Source organism: Neofelis nebulosa, chromosome 4 (genome assembly GCF_028018385.1).
Source record: "Neofelis nebulosa isolate mNeoNeb1 chromosome 4, mNeoNeb1.pri, whole genome shotgun sequence".
NCBI classification, from domain to species: domain Eukaryota; kingdom Metazoa; phylum Chordata; class Mammalia; order Carnivora; family Felidae; genus Neofelis; species Neofelis nebulosa.
In genome coordinates, this window is record NC_080785.1 from 85,344,720 (window position 1) to 85,365,207 (window position 20,488).

Sequence of the window (20,488 nt, forward strand, 5' to 3'; positions counted from 1 at the left end):
CTGGGTCTGGTCTGTCACGACCCGAGTGGACTGGACAAAGTGAGCATTTCCAATGGCTCCAAGTCTGTGCTTCTCTACTCAAACCTCAGTAAGTCAATATTCATTACATTCTACATTAAACGAACATTTTTCAACCTAAAAAAAGTACACAAGTTTGCATGAATAAGAATTTTCATGAAAACTTTTAAAAAGGTACCCATCACTTTTAGTATTTCCATCAATAAGCATTTATTCAATCAGTAATTTTTTGTGAAGAATGTAGGACAACACTTTATAATATCAGAGTAATATTTTCTATTCAGAAATAAAAGTCAAAAACTATTTTTATTTAAATGACTTTGAAAAATCTAGGCAAAAGAGACTGCATGGCCATTTTTTCTCAAATAAAAATACAAATATTCCTTCTGAGAATGTTTGTTACCCTCTTTTACCCAAAAATGCTTTGTCCAATAACCTAAGAAAAGTTTTCTTTTGTGATTTTTAGCTCAGTTTTTAAATACTTTTACCACTTTACTAAACAAGGTGTTTTATATCTAAATTTGTAAATTATATGCTTTGCAGCTACTCACTTAAAATGAAGATCTTTGAAAGTAAAATGGGTTTCAACAATTCCTGTAGTTTTCACTCTAGTTCTGAGAACATCTTGTTGAGTTGGAATGTAGTTTGGTTGTGCTATTCTGTCCAAGTCATTCAAATAGCTGAAAAAATAAACAAGACAATAAGTTAATCGTTAATACAGCCATTAAAGATCTCCTCAATCAAGGAGTAAAACATTTTGATGCATGCAATATTCAAATTACTGGAAATCGTTACATTTCTCGGTAATAAAACAATTTAAGTTTATATGTTCTATTAACTCCCACTGAAATGAAAACGTTTATATAAGTCTCCAGCCACAAAGCTCTTTTAACACTTTTCAAGTGTTGTGTTCTTTGTTTCCTAAGGACACTAGTCATTCTCCTTGTTGGAAACAAAACAGAGTAACAACTTCTTAAAAACCACACAAAACCAACTGTACACTACAAGTTTGTTTCTTAAAATTCTTTACTACACATTTTTTATATAGCACTGTGTTTATTTTCCAGACATTACTCTTGAGGATTCTGAGAATGTTACACTTTAAAGAAACTAATGAGTAACCTCTAGTCGAAGGCTGAATTCAACACTGTTCCTTTTCAACCAGCCTTAAGTTACACATAGGAAAACAGCACACATGCTCTTTTACTCTGCATTTTACTGGCTCTCTAAATCAATATTCGTATTTTACTTCTCACTGATTTTAGTCACCCACCCATTCAAAACTCTCTGCCAATGATGCCAAATATGTTGTGCTATTCAAATGTAGCAGTGTCATACCACGAAATTATTCTGTGTAAATTATCTCATGCCATTTTATATAGTAAATAATGTTGTAGAATGTCCAAATAGAGAGAGATTAATGTGAACCTCGGTGGTTAAAGAAGCATTCATGGGTGGTGAGGGGTTTAAACAGAAATCTGAATGATGGGACAGAAAAAAAAGAGAATGCCATCCACATGAGGAGAATTAGTAAAACAGTATGGAGACAGGAACAGTCACATCTCGTTTCTCAGAAAGCAAGGCCCCTAGGAAGGGTGATGCAGAAATTCAAAAGAGAAGTCTGGACTTAATCTTAAGGTCAGCTGATCGTGGGGACCATCCCTACAGTGTCTTCTAATAGCTGAGAGTAATCAGTCAATGACGATTTAGAAGACACATCTATGTTTATTACAGAGAGGCACTAACTACTGCAATGTTAATTGAGGTTATCCTCTGAAACTGTTCCTTAGCCATTTACAACAGGTCTTGCGAACAAAAGGAGCTTAATAAATATTTGATTGGTAGACATGGAGGTCAAAAGCTATCCAAACACTGAGTAATCAAAAATGTTTTAAAGACAGTTAAGTATATGTATGTGATACTAGAATACAACGAGAGAGGACACCTTGAGTTATCTGTATTATTTGCTGAACTTAAAAGAATCTTATTATCTAACTGCACTGGTAATAATCCCCCAGTACTTATCTGTGTTTTTAATTCCACATATATAACGTTATGTATTATTGTAAGAAAATCTAACTTAATAAACAGGCCATGGCAAGATTTTACTCATTGTCCCTTTTAAGTAGTGTTACTCTCAAAATGGGCTTTGATTACTCAGATTCATTTCTTTGCTTAAAACTGCTTCAGAATTGCCTCTAAAGATAACGCACATTTATATTTCAATGTGACAAATAAGAAAAACCGGCACTATGAAAAACTCCAATTGTTTTAAATGATCACAAATTTAAAGTAAACTGGTGCTTGGACAGTCGTAATGGGCAACTTGGCAGCCCCCGCCCCCCCGCCCCGCTCTGCCCCGCCCCCCCCAGTCAAAAACTCAGAAATCAAGATGTACTGTAACCACTGTGGAGGAGAAAATTTCTGTGACTTCCTTCATTCTTGGAAAATGGTTCCATTATTGCCATCTTAAGGTCAGAACCACTAGTAATGAACTACTGGGGAGACAAAATGGCTTATTCTTCTCAGTGCACTGTACACAGGAGACAAGCCTTGGCCATTAGACTGCAGGGGTCCAGGAAGTACCACCACGTGGGGAAACACATTTCAGTCGATTGTCCCCGAGAAGCACCCCTTTACTACTGAAAAAGCTCCCCTTGGTGGGCTCGGCTAAGAGCAGTCTTCTCAACATGACAGGGATTCCCATTTAGATCTTTCTGCAGGTGCTCGTGGTGCTAAAGCAAATAATATGGTGTAACAGTTATGTTCTTCTGTAAATAATTTTTTTTCTAATTTCTCTTCTACCTTCTGTAAAGTATGGTTTGTTAGTTCATTCATTACTAAACAAAGGCACAGTGAATGACAATTATGTGTCAGGCAATGAAGAAAGAACATACGGTAAAGGCAGACCTTACTGAATTTACAGTGTAGTGGCAGAGGCAGGAAGTAAATAATTTCAACAAAAATACAAATCAAATTATTCAAAGTAAATGTAAATCTGTCAGCGTTCTGAAAAAAAAATTTTGTGTACTGTAAGTATATAAAACAGGGAGGCAAAGACCTAATCAGTGAGTCAAACTCACTGATGAAAAGATGACAAAGGCAAAGATGACACCAGTGGAACTACATATTCAGTAACATGTGACTTATACGTGTATAAAATACGTACATACTAACATGTATGGTGTATAGAATGGCAAAGCATTAAAACACAGACCAGAAAATAGAGCATGACAAAAATGGGCATGGGTTCCACAAAAATGTCTGTTATTTACTCATCTGCACTAAACCACTCATGTGACACATATTGAGTACTCTGATGTGTAACCAATGACATGCGACATGGTAATCAGGAAGAGCCATACCCAGTTTGTTTTTCACTGTGAAGTATGTGTATTTACCTAAATCTTACTAATACCCATCATCTTCTATCTTATTCTCACTTGTGTCCCTAAAAGCCAATAGCTCTTTCAAGAAAATGGAACAACCTTGGGAAGCAAAATGAGTACAGCAGAGCACATGTCTGAAGACCAATCAAGGCCATTCATATCTGACATTTCTGCTGAGTATGTGTGCCAAATAATGGAAACAAATACTTGATTTTTTTATCAAGTGATCTGCTAGATCACCAAGCAGAAAGCTCCCTGACCAGGTTTTATCACAACTTGCTTTATGAACTTTCTGTGGCCACCATCCAAAAAAAATCAGGGTAGATTTTTCTTACAAAATACTGATGTCTAGTGCAACAGGGAACATACAGTTGATAATTTTCAAGTGTACAGCTACAGAAGATATCTTGGGATCACCATATACCCCTTCACCATACACACAAAGTGCCTGTCACTGGATGAGTAACTCTTCTCAGGCACTATTAGTATAATGAAAAGAACAAAATCAGGGTTGCCTGGGTGACTCAGTCATTTAACTTTCTGACTCTTGGTTTCAGCTCAGGTCATCATCTCACAATTTCGTTGAGTTTGAGCCCCGTGTCTGGCTCCACACTGACAATGAGGAGCCTACGTGGGATTCTCTGTCTCCCTCTCTCTGTGCCCCTCCCCCACTCATGCCGTCTTTGTCTCTCTAAAAATAAATAAATGAAACTTAAAAAATAATAAAAAGAACAAAATAAGTTACCCTGCCCTTGGGCTAGTCCCGGGAAAACTAGAGATACACCCAAATTCAGAGTGAACTTTGTGAAGTTCCAATTACTTTCTTGGAAATTCACTGGAAAAAGTCCATTCTGCATGTTTCAATTAGAGTTACATAAGCATGAGTCTCTTGAGACACTTCTGAAGGCAGAGAAAATAACTGCAATGCTATCTACACACAAAAAATAAAGTTTTCAAATACTGTCATCCTGAATATCCTGAGTTTTACAAGAATGTGTCAGCCAATTCTGCAATAGCATTGACTTGGAGGTATATTTGACTTCCAAGTAATTATTCATGATAGTTTAGTTCTAAAGTTATGATTACTTACTATGCTGCGGAATCATTAAGCTGGTACTCTCGGGATCTGTTGAAACAGGCTTGTACACCACTATCTTTCCACAATCTCTTTATAACTCCGGCAAGTTCTGCAGTCATAAAGCCTTCTTCAGCGGCTCCAGCAAGCACAAACAGTTGGCGGGCATCATCCTGAACATTCAAAGACCATTTTTTTTTTTAAGTGAAGAGAGACACATTACAGGGTAAAATTACAAAGGGAGGCATTGCAGATTATAAGAAAAGTGCAACAGTGAACTTCCTTTGTTTTTCATTGGGGTCAGAACTTAATTCTCAATAGCACCACTTAAAAAACTGGCTTAACTAAAAGAGTGTAATCTTCAAGCATGAGTCTATGTTTTATAATATCAGTAACAGCTATCAAGGCACTAGGAAAACTGGAAGAATGACAGACTACACTTACAACTCAAGAGGGGATCCATTAAGTGACTATTCATGATCTCTCACAGTTTTTTTGTGCACTGATAATGATCAGTTTTGAAAACAGAGAAATAATATATGTGTCACCCCTCCCTCCCAAAATGTTTCTAAGAAACACACTAACACCATTAAAGATTATTTTAAGATAGAATCTAATTAAATGTTAGCTTTCTGATCTTCTTTACACAAGGAACAGATTTAATTCAGAGAAGGGAGAAATCAATGTGGAATAGGCAGTTTCACATAGAACTATGTTCTCAGATTTTCAGGAAACCTTATATATATGTGTGTGTGTGTGTGTGTGTATATATTTTGTGACATATATATATATACATATGTATGTATATACATATATATATGTATGTATATGTGTGTGTGTGTGTATATATATATATATATATATATATATATATATGTATTAAATCAATGGGCCAGGGGTGGGGGGCAGGTGTTTGCTCACGCAGGCATAGAAAAAAACAAAATAAACACAGCTATGAAGTAGAAATACAATGCATACTGAAGACAGCATGCAAAATATTTTAAGTGAAGGAATGCTGTGTATAAAGTTAATTAAATTTTCCTTACGTTTTGAGGCTACAAATATTTAGTATTATGATCCACAGGTAATCAACCACACTAGTTTAGTGCTGTCCAAAGGAAATACAACATGAGACACTGATGTACTTCTAAATTTTCTAATAGCCATATTTGTAAAAGCAAAAGAAAGGTGAAATTAATATAATAAGATGTTTTGTTTAACCTCTACCTAAGATGACATTTCTACATGAAATCAAAATAAAATTATTGGGATACTTCACATTTTTATACATATTTAGTGTTCAGAATCTGACATTTATTTTTACAAACAGCATATCTCAATTCAGATGAGACATTTCTAATACTCAATAACCATATGTGGGTGGGGGCTACACTGCTGGATAACAGCAAAAGAGTATAAAACTGGATTAACTATAGTTTTCAGGTAAGAACATAGTTAATCTAAAAATAGGGGAGATATGAAATTGCTATCTTCATAGAGATTCTCTGTAGCCTAAGACTTACAACTTTACATTAAGTCAGTGGACAATCCCTAGTTTTTCTAAACAAGGGGCATTTTCCCAAAGTACTACAGTAAATGTTTATGAAGTGATGACACACATAAGGTATACAATAGAGAAGCCATTTGGTGACACAGGACAGCAAACGTATTAGCTGACAGTAAAATTCATTCTGCTGCCAATTTGTGAACCTTTTTCTTTTTTTTTTTTTTTTCCAGATAGAACCCATACTGAAAAATAATTAAGTATCTCAGCATGGGAACATATTATTCAAGCATATGTTTCCCTTTTTAGTAAATCACAAGAGAAATGCATGCAAACAAGTAACACATGTACAATAACCTTAATAAAACCCAATATAACATGGTTTCAAGTTCATTCTTAGCACCATTTACCTAATTACAGTAAACATTCAGTTTTCCAGATAACTGTCTATATATGAGAAATTTCTAAATTTGGCCATTGTTATTAACATCACACAGAATTTTCTCCATCCATTTCAGAAAAGCACTTTTCACTTAAGTAGTTTTTAATGAGCTTTCATTATGATATATTTATTCAATTTCATTAAAATTTCTTGACAGAAAACACTAATGCCTTCTTAAGATCACATTCTCTTCAAACTGTCTAGGAAGAAGCCTGAAGAAAAAGACATGAGAAACTTTGGAAGTGTACTTATAAACTGTACTGTTACATTCAAAAATGTCTCTTCTTCACAAAATGTAAAATAGTCTCTTTTCCTTGAAAAACTAACTAGAATATTCACTACCGTGTCATTAGGAGGACATTCAGAGGTCTATCAATTAGACCTTCTGGTAATACATTTAAACTTATTTAAATTTATTCTTATTCTTAAACTTATCTTATTCTTAAACTTATTCTAAAAGTACTTTAGAAATCATTCTACCTAAACTTTTGTTTTGTATAAAAAGACTCTGAACACAGAGTGGTTAAGCAACTCATTTGATGTTTCACAGCTAACCGGTCATCCAATCACACATATCAGTCAACAGCCATTGTCCAAGACAAGATAAATGTTAAAACTACAGAATGATAACAACAATCCTACCTGGCCATGGAATGAAGTCTTTTCAAAATGTATGTAACATAATGTTACCTAAGAACATTTAGAACGCTAAACATGGGTGTACCAAAACCGTGTGACATAGGGTCGAAAAAAGATTGGGATTGCTAAAGAGTGAAGTTTAGTCAGAAAGGATACAGGTGAGTAAAGCAGCACAGGCATTCTTCTGTGTGTGTTGAAAGAAATGTTATTTGCCAGGCAATTATTTGTGAGTAGCAAGGAAAAATCCTTGGATGTAGCCACGTTTAATATGTTTTCAAGCTACTAAGACTTAAATGAAAATAAGATGGCGGAGAGAATGTAAGTGCCTCTTTATACAACTGTGTGCTCTGGGAACTCAGGAAGAAGTTACACAAGGCTTTCGTGTGAAGGGACATGGAACCGGGTCGCTTTTCCCACTGAGGGTCAGGAACTTGGCATGCTGTATTTATTTAGTGACAGCACATTTCATCTGAGGCTGTCACCTACTTTATGGGAATTCAGAAGAGTCCTTTTGGGATGGGGAAGAGAAGACTCTGAGGGACCAGGACAGCTGTCTTCTGACATTTGAAGTAAGGATTATTAAAAGTAAGAGTAGACTTCATATTTAGATATAAAGCATAAAAAAGAGAATTCTTAGGGCAAAAGATACCAGATTTCAATTCCATACAAAGAACACTTTTTAACAATCAAAGCCATGCCAAAAAAAAAAAAAAAAAAAAAAAAAAAGAGGGGGAAATGAGAGACTAAGTTTTTTAAGCAAAGGCTAGATGATTATTTTAATATAGCAGACAGAATCATAAATGAGATTGAAAGTTTAAACAGAAAAAATCAGAAAGCCCTTCTATAATAGAGATTAAATAATATGATAAAATAGTCTTAAAAATAGTGACAACTCTAAATTTTTGGCCCCAATGATAATATATTGATGTCATGATTGATACAAGTATGGAAATCTTTTGTTCCAATGGCTTAATTCAGTTATTTCATTAATAACATTAGTGAATACCACATATGAGAACTACTCATATATTTAATCTGCCAAATTTCTACAGGATATAATCACTCCTATAAATTTAAGTCCACTATACTGCTTTTATCAAAGTTAGTATACCTTTAAAGAAATCCTGAGAATAGGGAAGTCACCACTCCATGGCCCATGGTGCCAATCCCAGACATTTCAAGAATTGCTTTAAGAATACATAGGCGTTAAATTTTTTTTCTCTCAAAACACACATATAATCAAAGTAAAAATGACTGAGGCAAGGAAATAGGAAGTCATTTTTCTTTTTTCCGATAGTACTGCTTAACACGATGGGGGAATGCTAAAAATAAAATAATCTAAGTTAATTTTAAATAAATTGCAGAGAGCAAAATTTCTCACTAAATTGCAGTGAACATGAGCTTCTCTACATCAAGATAAGAGATTATAATAAATATGCTACATAAAATTAGCCTTTATACGTATACTTATGAAGCTTATAAATACGTGTATTTTTTATTTTCAAGTTCATAAAATAAAAAAAATACTTAAATGTTTTCTGGATGGACAGTAAAACTTGTTGTCAAGAGCTATAAAAATATGTGCTAACTGATATGTGAATTGAGGAAAAAAGAAAAACAGTGCTCGAGGCACATATTACATTTCAAAGGAAGATTAATACCACTTAGCCACATACAAAAATCAATTTTCCTCAGAATCAAAAATAATATAATCCTATAACAACCTCTTAGTTCTCAAACATAAGCCAGAATATAAAACCAATTCAAACATTCACCTGGAGAAATAACAAGTAGAAATGACTAGGAACATTTTGACCAAGAATACTGGGGAAGGAGGGCTAAAATTATCAGATATTAAAAGCTTACAACATGTAGAACACTCTTGTATTAACGCAGATCAATAGAAAGAGATCAAATCTGAACTTATTACATGATAAAGGTGGCTAGGTAAATTAGTAGATATGATATGATTAAGGAAAAAAACACAACTCTACTTGATAATTAGATAGCCGCCTGAAGAGGAAAAAAATAATGTAGATCTCAACTTCATGCATACCACAGAGTAAATTTTAGAGTAATTAAAGAACAAACACATGAAATAATGTTAAAATTCACTTCCCTAAAAAAAAACATTTAAAATAGTATGAATACTTAGTAAATCTTGGAGAGATTTTCTAAATTTAAACATAATGGAAGAAATAACAGAGGAAGATGTAAGAAAACAAAACCCTAAGATTTAAAGGCAATAAGCAACATGTGAAAGAACATTAGTGGACAAAGGTTTCATACATAATCAACGCACCAAGAATCCAAGTGGTAAATGACTAAGGCATAAAACAGGTCACTGACAATGAGAAAGAAAAATATAGTCAGTAGAGATATGGAAAACTGCAATTACACTAAAAATTAAAAATGCACATTAAAATGAGATAACAGGTACTAATAAATTAGCCAGTATTTTTAAAATGTTAAGATTTCTAAATTTTGGCTACCCAGAGTGCTAAGAAAAGGCACTCTAGGAAACAGGACAGGAAGGTAAATTGTTACAACCTTTCTCAGACACAATCTGACAATTTAGGCAGACAGACAGAAACTAACTAATGAAATACACTACAAAATTAGAAAAACCGAAAAGTAGCCATTATGCAGGTGCATGCTGAGGCTGGGGGGAGAAAGGGAGGTCTTTTCAGTCAATTCAAATCAGTTTCCTAAATTATTCCAAGTAAGTGCTTCTTAAACTATCCATGACAAAGGACCAGTCCTATATTTTGTTCTCTTTTATTTCCAATCTGTTTCAAAATAAAATTTAAATCGCACAAAATATAAACCTATTTTCTTAAACTATCAAAGTTACCATATAAATTACTCTGCCAATTGCATTAAATGTAAATTCTCCTTAATTCCTGTACTCATGTGCATGCTTGTGGACAGACACAGATTCATGAACCACACTTTGAAGAGAGCACTATTTTAAATGATGCAATGCCTGAGACATGTTAATAGGCTCCTACATAATGCTTCCCTAACTCCCCATTATTAAAAACAATAATTTATCATCCACAGATTGAGTAACTCATTCTGAGAGAGTTTTGAAAGGATAGTCAGCACAAAATCTGATTGCTCTATGCAATCCTTGAAAACAATTTTGTTTCCTCTGATTTTAAATAACTAATGTGTAATCTGCTTTGCAAATCTGGTAACTGCCAAATATGAAGCATACCACAGCAAATTAGTACCATTTCTGTAAGTTTTACATCTTTTTAGTCAATTCTCATCAAATTAACCTACATATTAAGATGTAATTCCAATCAAGATACCAACAGACTGTTTTTGTTTTGTTTCAACAGGGATGTGGGGCATTAAGTTGATTCTCAAGTTCACCTGGAGAGAAACGCAAAACCAACTTCATATTTTGGTAACAACAACAAAAAAAACAATAGAATGAGTGCTCTTACCCTACCAAATACCAATTAACCCTGTGAGGCAAGACGAACTAAAATACATTGATTCTGAGAAGGATGACAGTAATATAATAATTATAAATGGCAACAATAGGAGCAATAAACATTTAGTGAGCATCTATTATGAACAAGACATGGTAAAAGCTTGACGTTCATTATGTCATTATCTCTCACAACCCTCCCAGGTAGATGTTATTATTTCCATCTTATTGTAATAAAAGACACTTATAAGGGCTAAGTAATTTAACAAGTGACTGATCTGGAAAAAAAAAGAAAGAATACATCAATGGAAAAAAATGGGGTTCAGAAAAACATCCATTTTGCTGCTACAGGAGGAATTTTCAAGTCACTAAGGAATGGCTGTAGGGGCAAAGGATGATCAGATTATAAAATATATTTAGATCCCACCCACCAAGAGACACAAATAACTTTTCCAGGTGGGTGAAGTGATAAGTCTAAAAAATAAAACTATAAACATTCTAGAAAAATAAGAGTATTTAAGTAATTGTAAGTTTGAGAAAGATCTCTCTAATAAGATACAGCAAAGTCAGAATTAATGCAAAAAAATTTAAGAGTTCTAAAACAAAGTTACTGCTATTTCAAAAAATTGAAAGAAACATATTGAGCAAAATTATCTGGAAAACTTAAAGAAAGGTTAATATACCTTATATTTAAAGAGAATCAATGTGAAAAGAACAAGTAATTTAACAGAACTGAATGACGAATACTCAGAGGAATTCACGGAATAAATACTAAAAGACAAAGATTTCCCACCTCACTAACAGGAAAATAAAAACTAAAAAAGAAAAAAAAAAGGAATATTTTTCAGGCACGAGACATTAAAAATCAAAATGTTGATAATATCTAAGTTTGCAAGACTCTGGTAAACACTGATACACAGTTGTTAGAAAACATTATTCACATCACTTTCTGAGAGCTCATCTGTTGTTCCTATCAAAACTAAATATCTGGTTACCCTTCGACTCAGGGATAATATGTCCAAGAACTGGTGTTTGAGAAATAGAAATATATTCAGCCTTTGAATATATTCTTATTCACAGAATGCTTTTTCCTGGCTTTTGTCTAGAAAACCCTTACACGTTTCAAGTTCCAATGTCCCTTATGTACATGTTTAGTTCACCTTTGTATTTCTTAGCACAATTCCAAAAGCCTCCAAATATTTTAAAGCTTAAGTAGAACACAAAACCAATCAAAACCAGCCTGAGAACATGAAGACATATGTGTGAAGGAGTTAGTAATAATGGCTAAAGCAAACAGAAGGAATAGTCTGAAGGTAGGAGGGAAACAGTTACTAGGCTACAGCTAGACAGTCTAAGAAGAGTGACTCAAACTAGCACTAAGTGAAACAAAGAGGAGAAAAAAAGTCCCACACGTAGATTTTCAAAGCATCAGAACTAAGGAAGGAAGGAAGGGAGGGAGGGAGGAAGGAAGGATGGATCGGAGTGAGGGGGAGAGGCAGGCAGGGAAACTTAAAAAAAAAAAAAAAAGTTTGTAGTGATAGAGCAGTTACTTCAAGTCAGACCTGTCACTAAGTCCTTGAAAGAAAAATATGAAATAAAAAGACTTCATAAAAAACTGCTTGCACTGACTCTTCAATCACCTCCTAAAATGGAGGCTACAAAATCTTTCTAAATTATCACATATAACATCTAAATGCAGAATACCCTATATGTGATACGATAAACGATTTAAATCACTGTCAGTGGAACTGATGTAAACTACAATCTACATCAATTCTTTCTCCTTTAAGGATGGTTCCCCACTGTTAAAGACAAACAAAAGCATTTGTTGAATGAATCAATGATAAATGAATAAAGATAAAAATGATTAAATGAATAGATAAGGCATAAATGGATATGATCAAATCTTGTTCCATAAAAAAAGGATTCAGGAAAATGTAATGAATTACTATTAAAAATAATCTTGTAATCTACTTGAACATTTTAGTTCATTAACACTAAGTTTTTAAATTCTTGTTTAAAAGGAAATGGTTAGTAGATTAATATGGACCAAAAACTTACAAAGATATGTTAGTATAATTTATAAATAATAAACCAGGTTTATTTTAGATTTCCCCAATACATATTTTCTAATATTGTTTTCTTTCATTTTTTTCTATAAGCATGAACAAAGCCTCAATGTTAAAAAAAAAAAAAAAAAGTTCGGGGCGCCTGGGTGGCGCAGTCGGTTGAGCGTCCGACTTCAGCCAGGTCACGATCTCGCGGTCCGTGAGTTCGAGCCCCGCGTCGGGCTCTGGGCTGATGGCTCGGAGCCTGGAGCCTGTTTCCGATTCTGTGTCTCCCTCTCTCTCTGCCCCTCCCCCGTTCATGCTCTGTCTCTCTCTGTCCCAAAAATAAATAAAAAACGTTGAAAAAAAAAAAAAAATTTAAAAAAAAAAAAAGTTGACCAGACACTAAGAAGACAAAAAGAAAAAGTCTCAATATAAAAAATCCTCATAGTATTAGTATAGGTAGATGGCATGCGTGCACGCGCACACACACACACACACACACACACACACACACACACACACAAATACAAAGCACTATAAAAAGCAGCCGTAGTAGTAATAGTACACCTACTCTGCACAAAAAAAGATGTTAAAATTTAAGCTAGAGTTTCAGTTAAAGTTTTATGGGAAGGTCAACTTTTATTATCAGTTATTAAAAACAAATCAGTTTTAAAAAAACACACAAATAATAAACTCTAAATAAACAGATTAAGCAAGCAAACGGGTGCAGTGAAATGAAAAATAAAGTGTCATATGGATTAGGCCAGGGTTGCTGCCATCAAATGCAAAATGTGTTATCAGGCCAAAGAAGTAAGTGTGGGCCCAGTGCCTTGGTTACCATCTTCACCTTGGTTACCAGTCTTCCTATCTTGTCAAGTCTTGGCTTCCAGTTTCTTTACCGATAAAATAAAGGGGTGGAACTTGCAGGTCTCCTAAGGTCCTCAATCCCTTTAAGCTCTGAAATTCTGATGCATGTTTTCTAACAGCCAATATTTTCCTATTCAAAGACAGGCAAGATTTTATACCATTTCCACTATATGAGATTAGATTGCTTTTTAGGCTGGGCATAAATAAAATAATTAGATTATATCAGCATTCCAAATTATGAAAAAAAAAATTCTGAAGAGAATCAGCACAGGAAGTTTACTAAACTCCACAGTAACTACTAAAAATCATCATGGAAATACATGAGTACCCAGTATCTCATGTTATACAGAAAATATTGCATGGTTATGGAGTTGTCAAAATCACCTGATGGATAAGGAAAAAATTCTAGTTATAAAAAGAAGATTACACAATCTTGTGTATTCTTAGGTCCTCACTTTTAAAGCTTCTGACTCACTTCATTCACCACTGTCCTTTTATAAAAGGGTCCCGAGACCGTGGATAAATCTACGTTATGTAGTATGGTATTATCATGTAAAAGTTATTCTTTGTACTCCAACAGGTCTGTTCTAATGAATTTAACAACTCACCGCCCGAGCTGAGTCACCGAAGTCTATCTTCAACCTCCCCATGGCCCTAATGATAGCAATAATTGATTGGATGGTGTTGCTGTAGACCACCGCTTTGTACTGTTTACATTCCTCCTCCGAATAACCAGCTTCATGGATAATTCTAATGAGACAAAAAGAAAAACACAAAACAACTTACTTCCTTTGATGGAAGGGTACACTTAAACATAAAAAAACAAATTTAATATTTTAAGTCTACTTACTTCATTTGCTTCACAATTGTGCTTTTCCCAGATTCACCAGCACCTAAAAAAAAGTAAAATAAAGGATTTCTAACTGCATCCTTGTGCTATATCCAATCCAAAACAGGCACACATACACACCTTCTCTGTCTCTTAACAGCTGAATTTTATTCGATATCAAAACAATGTTTAATGTTTCCAAACATATAGAAAAATTATCAAGAATAAGTCCCTTTTGTTTATTACTTCATAATACTTAAATTCAATAAACTCAACTAAAAAATATTTCTATTGCTGTCTGTGTATATTCACTAAAGCAATAAAAATATTCAATTCTATAACTTAAACTTAAGCACTATAAATTAGTTTTATTTAAAATTTTGCTCCTTCTTGGAAGATGTTCTGTTTGGTCAGTTATTCTAATTTTAACCTTTGCTTCATCACAGATATGAAGTAGATGGCAGTGGTGTCCAAACCATACAACAAATAATTTAAAAATATTATTAAAAGTTATGTCTATGCAATGCATGTTCAACCACCGTTATTAAACATCTGACACAAGGCCAACATAATGTGCTAGCATGGTGATCCAATGGTATGGAGGACAGAAATGTCTCTCCCCCATGTTCTTCCAGCTTTCCTGTCACCCAAGTCATAAATCCATTTTCAAAATGCTCCTTCACTTTCTACATATACGCAAGGTCTCTTCACAATCTGGGTTCCTAGCATTATGCCATCATAACATAAAAATATTACTAAGGAAACAGCCCTTCATAAAAGTAGAGCCCTTTTATCCTTCACACTTAACAGTAGCTGATACCTTTACATCACATCATATCAACTATTTGTCAGGATCGTTCTGATTGCTAGATACAGAGAACATCTGAGCAAAGGACACCAAAGAAGGTAAGACAAGTCTATCATTTCCCTTCATGTTGTCTTTGGCCAGGGCTACATATCATAGAGCTATTTATCACGGTTTGAGAGACACAGCTAGGATTTTTATTATCTGGGCCCCATTTTCCTACGGCCATTCCTACAGTGTTTTCTGATCCAGCATTACTGAACAACTTACAGTTCTGAGAATACCTACTGTGACCACACCACAAGTCTTCAAACATACTGTTTCCCCTGCCGAAATTTAATTTACTCTGCTTCTTATTACCACCCTGGTTATCCTCCACCAACCATAAATTCACCTCCTTTATCAACCTTTCCTGAGCCACTACCCCTGTGATCCCTGCTGCCCCTCACTCTGCACGTTTCCGTGAATATTTCTTGAAGTCTCAGCCCCTAACTTGTGCTAGACACACAATCAACCCCAAAATGTACTTGCATTTATTTAAGCTATTTGTGCCTATTATAATTAGATGTCAAACTTCTGGGCGCTGTTCCTTTTGCTCCCATCCCTCTCCAGCTACACACACACACCCCCAATCAGAGACATCTGAGAACAGATCATAGTTAAACGGCGTATTTGAAAATCTAGGGGAAAAAAGCTGCTTAAACTTTACTTGTGATTTAATATTTAAGAAATTTTCTCAAGATACCAGCACATTAAGTAGAAAAGCGGGAGCTGAATAAATAATGAGGGCATTCTTCATTTATAGACAGCCTTTGATTCTTTCAGGGCATCTGCCAATAAAAACAATTCCAAGATAAACAATCCATTATTTATTAATCAGCAACAGTGTACTTGGCTCTGTGAAAAGCACCATTGTAGGCATTATGGCTCACACATTTCTCTCATTCAAGAGAGATCCACCCACCTAACATACCCTAGGCAGTTCCCGGCAGGGCTATCTTCAAGACGGCCCTCTGGGTTTCTAGAGCACTGCCAAGCTAGTCAGTAGCAGCCATGCTGTGAAGATGAGACCTTCCAGATCCCCATAACCACCTACAGAAGTGGTGATTCCACTGGCATAGTGAGCTTTGATGAACCACAGACCATTCTTAGTCAAACTCAACAACTGAAAGGCCCAGAGAAAGGCTCACATTATACAAGCCAGTGAGGTCTGAGAGCCAAGTGGGGTAAAATCAGAAATAGAAAAAAAAAATTATGAGTTAACATGAGAATTTTATAATCTTAACAAGAAAAAAATTTTTCCTAATATTAACTACTGATTCATTTCATATCTTTTTTTTTTTTTTTTTTTCCCAACGTTTTTTATTTATTTTTGGGACAGAGAGAGACAGAGCATGAACGGGGGAGGGGCAGAGAGAGAGGGAGACACAGAATCGGAAACAGGCTCCAGGCTCCGAGCCATCAGCCCAGAGCCCGACGCGGGGCTCGAACTCACGGACCGCGAGATCGTGACCTGGCTGAAGTCGGACGCTTAACCGACTGCGCCACCCAGGCGCCCCACATTTCATATCTTTTAAAATAATAACATGGGACACTTAGATTACTTTGCAAGGAGCATCTTGGTCAATGGCTTGTGGTTCAAAATATCCTGAAATCTGTTTACCATTAAAGATTGAGGATGGGAGTGTTATTAATTGGATATCCACCTAATTTCTTCGTTAGTCACAAGGTGCTCTTTGAGGAATAGATATCCTAGAGGCAAAAATGCTGAAAAGAGTCCTTCAAAGCTTAGCAATTTATGTAATTAGTTTTCAGTTCTCATTTTCATGCAGACATTCTCCTAATAGGAAAATTACAAATGCTGCCTGCTTAGGGTTCCAACATTCTAAATACTGGTATTCTTCCCACACAGCACACAGGAAAGAGTTAAAAGTTGTTCTTTACAAATCTTAGCACAATAGTGTTTGAGAGACTGACATGAAGCGATACTGGGAAAAAAAAAAAAAAATCTCCGAAGTAGTGGAAGGGCAGGGGAAAGGAGGAAAGGATCAATTTTCCTAGCAATACTTAACTAGGCAGCTATTGCTTTTCCCTTTAAATCCAGAGGCAGATTATAAAGAGTTGGGAGCACCCTTCTTTCAAGGAGAAACAAGGAATATACACTATGTACGTATGGAAAGATCAAAGTGTGTGACCACTGTGGTCACAAGGTCAGGCCGGTCAAGGTGACTAAGAGACTTTATGAGTAACTGTGAACAAGCTGGTCACTGTGAAATGAGAGACTTCAGAGTTCTAGGAAGGGAGATTTTAACTCGCAAAGGGCCACGGAGGTGTGCAATATGATCATGGTAGGCCAGTAAGCCAATAGTTATAAAGTCAAAGTTGGGATCACTGAGAGGGTCCCTCAGGCCTCTCTTTAAGGAGGAAGTGGCTAATAGAAAATTGCATCTCTGGGGCACCTGGGTGGCTCAGCTGGTTAAGCATCCAACTCTTGGTTTCAGCTCAGGTCATGATCTCACAGTTCATGAGTTCAAGCCCCACATCAGGTTCTGCACTGATGGTACGGAGCCTGCTTGGGGTTTTCTCTCTGCCTCTTTCTCTACCCCCTCCCTTGCTTTTGCTCTATCTCAAAATAAACAAACTTAAAAAAAAAAGAAAGAAAATTGCATCTCTGAGAGCAAACAGTAATAAACCCAGCAGGTGTATGAAATGGAGCTCAGCATCTGATGATAACGCATCATTCAGATGGTAGCAAAGAGCACCACCACAGTAACACTGAGAGGAAGGAAATTCATCGCAGTCTGGGGTCACATGTGCATAGCCACCTATTAACAATGAGATTTGGGAAAGGGAAACACATTCACTTAGGACAAGCAGGAGGATGGAACCAAAAACCAAATTAAGATCTAAGTAAAGTAACCCTTGCCTAGATTCTAATTCTTTCACTAGGATTATATAATTTACCATTATAAAATAACAATCAAATAGTATCTGCCCCTGATTTTGTTAAAGGGCAGTATAGTAAATCTGAAGTTTTAACTGCAAGTAATTTAAAGACAAAGAACCTCTAACCTCTTCCAAACACTCATTATTCCCCCCTGCCCCCAAGAATATTCTTTGTCCAATTCTCTGCTTAGGGTCACATTTATAACATTTATTTCTTGGTTCAGGATTCAAGCTGCCCAGTATCACATGCGATTCAGCTATTAAAATGGTGATTTAGTTATTTTATTCTGAATTCCTGACATTCCACTTTTAAGAAATGCAAATTTCATGTAGAATTTAACAATTTCAAAATTTTACACTGAATAAAACTACATTACAGTTTAGTTTAAATGAGAATAAAACCAAATTACAAGTTGCATTTAAAGTCACTTCTGTTTATCATTGTGCTACACAAGGGTGACCCAGTCGGTTGAACATCTCTCTCTCCCTCTGCCCCTCTCTTCCACTCACATGTTCTAAAATAAAAAATGATAATAAATCAAATAAAAACAAAAATAAAAATAAAGATATGAGGCTTTATTAAACCCTCTGAAAGTACGGGTAGAGATAATGGTCCCCTCCTTATCCTTAGAACATTTACTTCAGAAAAATTAGAATTGTAAGTACCTTTTTTCCTCTTTCAAATTTGTGTGTGTGATATACACACACATACACACACACACACACACACACACACACACACACACACACACACTTCAGAAAAACAACAGGCCAGGGAGCCTGGGTGGCTCAGTCGGTTAAGTGTCCGACTTTGGCTCAGGGTTCCAGCCTCGCATCAGGCTCTGTGCTGACAGCTTGGAGCCTGGAGCCTGCTTAGGATTCTATGTCTCCATCTTTCTTTGACTCTCCCCCATTCATGCTCTGTGTGTGTGTGTGTCTCTCTCTCAAAAACAAATAAACATTAAAAAAAAAAAACGAAAAGAAAAACAAATAGGCCTTGTTTTGGTCAGCTTTATGACCCAGAATGTCTTTCTCAAGAGACTGGCAGCCATTTCTTTGAAATGTAAACATCAAGAGAGATAGCAACCCTATCTTCCGTTTTCTGTGGAAGGGTAGGAGCCTAACTTGGGTGGGTGCCTTGCTCCAAGATGCAAAGCTACCTTCTGTCATAAAGATATGAGATGTGTTTCTCCTTTGGGTAAGGCCAATTAGCTAACACAAATGGTCTATCCAACTAACAAAGTTAAGATGAAGTATGTGTATAAGGCTGTCAAGCCTCTTACTTAAGAACTAGTTAAATCTAACTTGAAAACATGTATGTAGTTAAATTGTATTCATTTGGCTATATATGGAATGAGATTCCTTTCCATCTTTGCAATCTCTTAGTTGACTGCCTCTAACATACACCAAACTCTGGTTCAATGCTTATTCAAAAATTGATAAAAATGTTTTCTTTCTCTGCTGCCTTTGTAAGGAGGATGTCTGGGTTGGGAGAAGATTTTGTTTCTAATTATCATTCCTCAACAGGAATCATAACCTAAAAATCTTTCTAAGTTGGCTATAAGAAGCTATGAACTATTTAAATAAATATATACATATTTATGGAATATATCTGGCATTCTAAGATATAACAATTTGATAATGACTATAAACACCAGAATCTAGATTGCCCAAATGACCAACTTTCTCAATTTTTTTTAAGAGAGACAGACAGAGAGACAGAGACAGCACCAGCAGGTGAGGGGCAGAGAAAGAGGGAGATACAGAATCTGAAGCAGGCTCCAGGCTCTGAGCTGTCAGCAGAGAGCCCGACACAGGGCTCAAACATGTGAACCAGGAAATCATGACCTGAGCTGAAGTCAGATGTTTAACCAAATGAGCCAGGAGTCCCTGGACTTTCTCAATGTTAACTCTCCATAAAACTAATCCCTAAGCCATTCATGCCTGAAATAGGTCCCATACTACTACACTGAGCAAGAATGACTGCACACTCAAGACTACTCTAGAAAGGTAGGACAAAAGGAGACAACTGTGGGCAGCACAGGAAGCTTTTTCCTGGCAGACCATGTCAATTCAGGTTTCCTCTACCCCAACATATCCCAATGCTTGTGCGGTCATCAGGTGGCTCTCTTCATGTTGCTCTTAAGGTACTGGGGTTTGGTAAATGGCCATAAATACAGATCTTCTGGCAACTACAATTGTTGTAATAAAGTCCTTTTTATCTCTGAACCAGGCAACTCCTGTCTTCTGAAGACAGAAGTTAGCATAAAACTGCAGTAAGCTAATGTGTTAGCTCGTAAGTAAGGTAAAGCCTCAAATATTGAATAGTTCTTGACATGCTATTGTTTAATTTTTAATTAACTCCCAAAGTCTGGCAACTACAAACACTTCCAGTCATTGTTTCTATATCTGTACTACTTACCTTTTAAAAGCTCTGATCTTTTGGGTTACCTAGGTGGCTCAGTTGGTTGAGTATCTGAC

General features: G+C 35.7%; 1 protein-coding gene across 1 annotated transcript in view; it reads right to left on the reverse strand.

Annotated features, from left to right (window-relative positions):
* GNAI1 (G protein subunit alpha i1) overlaps window positions 1-20,488 on the reverse strand; it is an 86,344-nt gene that overhangs the window by 15,282 nt on the left and 50,574 nt on the right. Inside the window, exons 3-6 of the mRNA XM_058725275.1 lie at window positions 14,278-14,320; window positions 14,036-14,177; window positions 4,498-4,655; window positions 570-698 (exon numbers count right to left, since the gene is read on the reverse strand). Of these exons, the coding sequence (XP_058581258.1) occupies window positions 570-698; window positions 4,498-4,655; window positions 14,036-14,177; window positions 14,278-14,320 (472 nt within the window). The remainder of the gene's footprint in view (window positions 1-569; window positions 699-4,497; window positions 4,656-14,035; window positions 14,178-14,277; window positions 14,321-20,488) is intronic.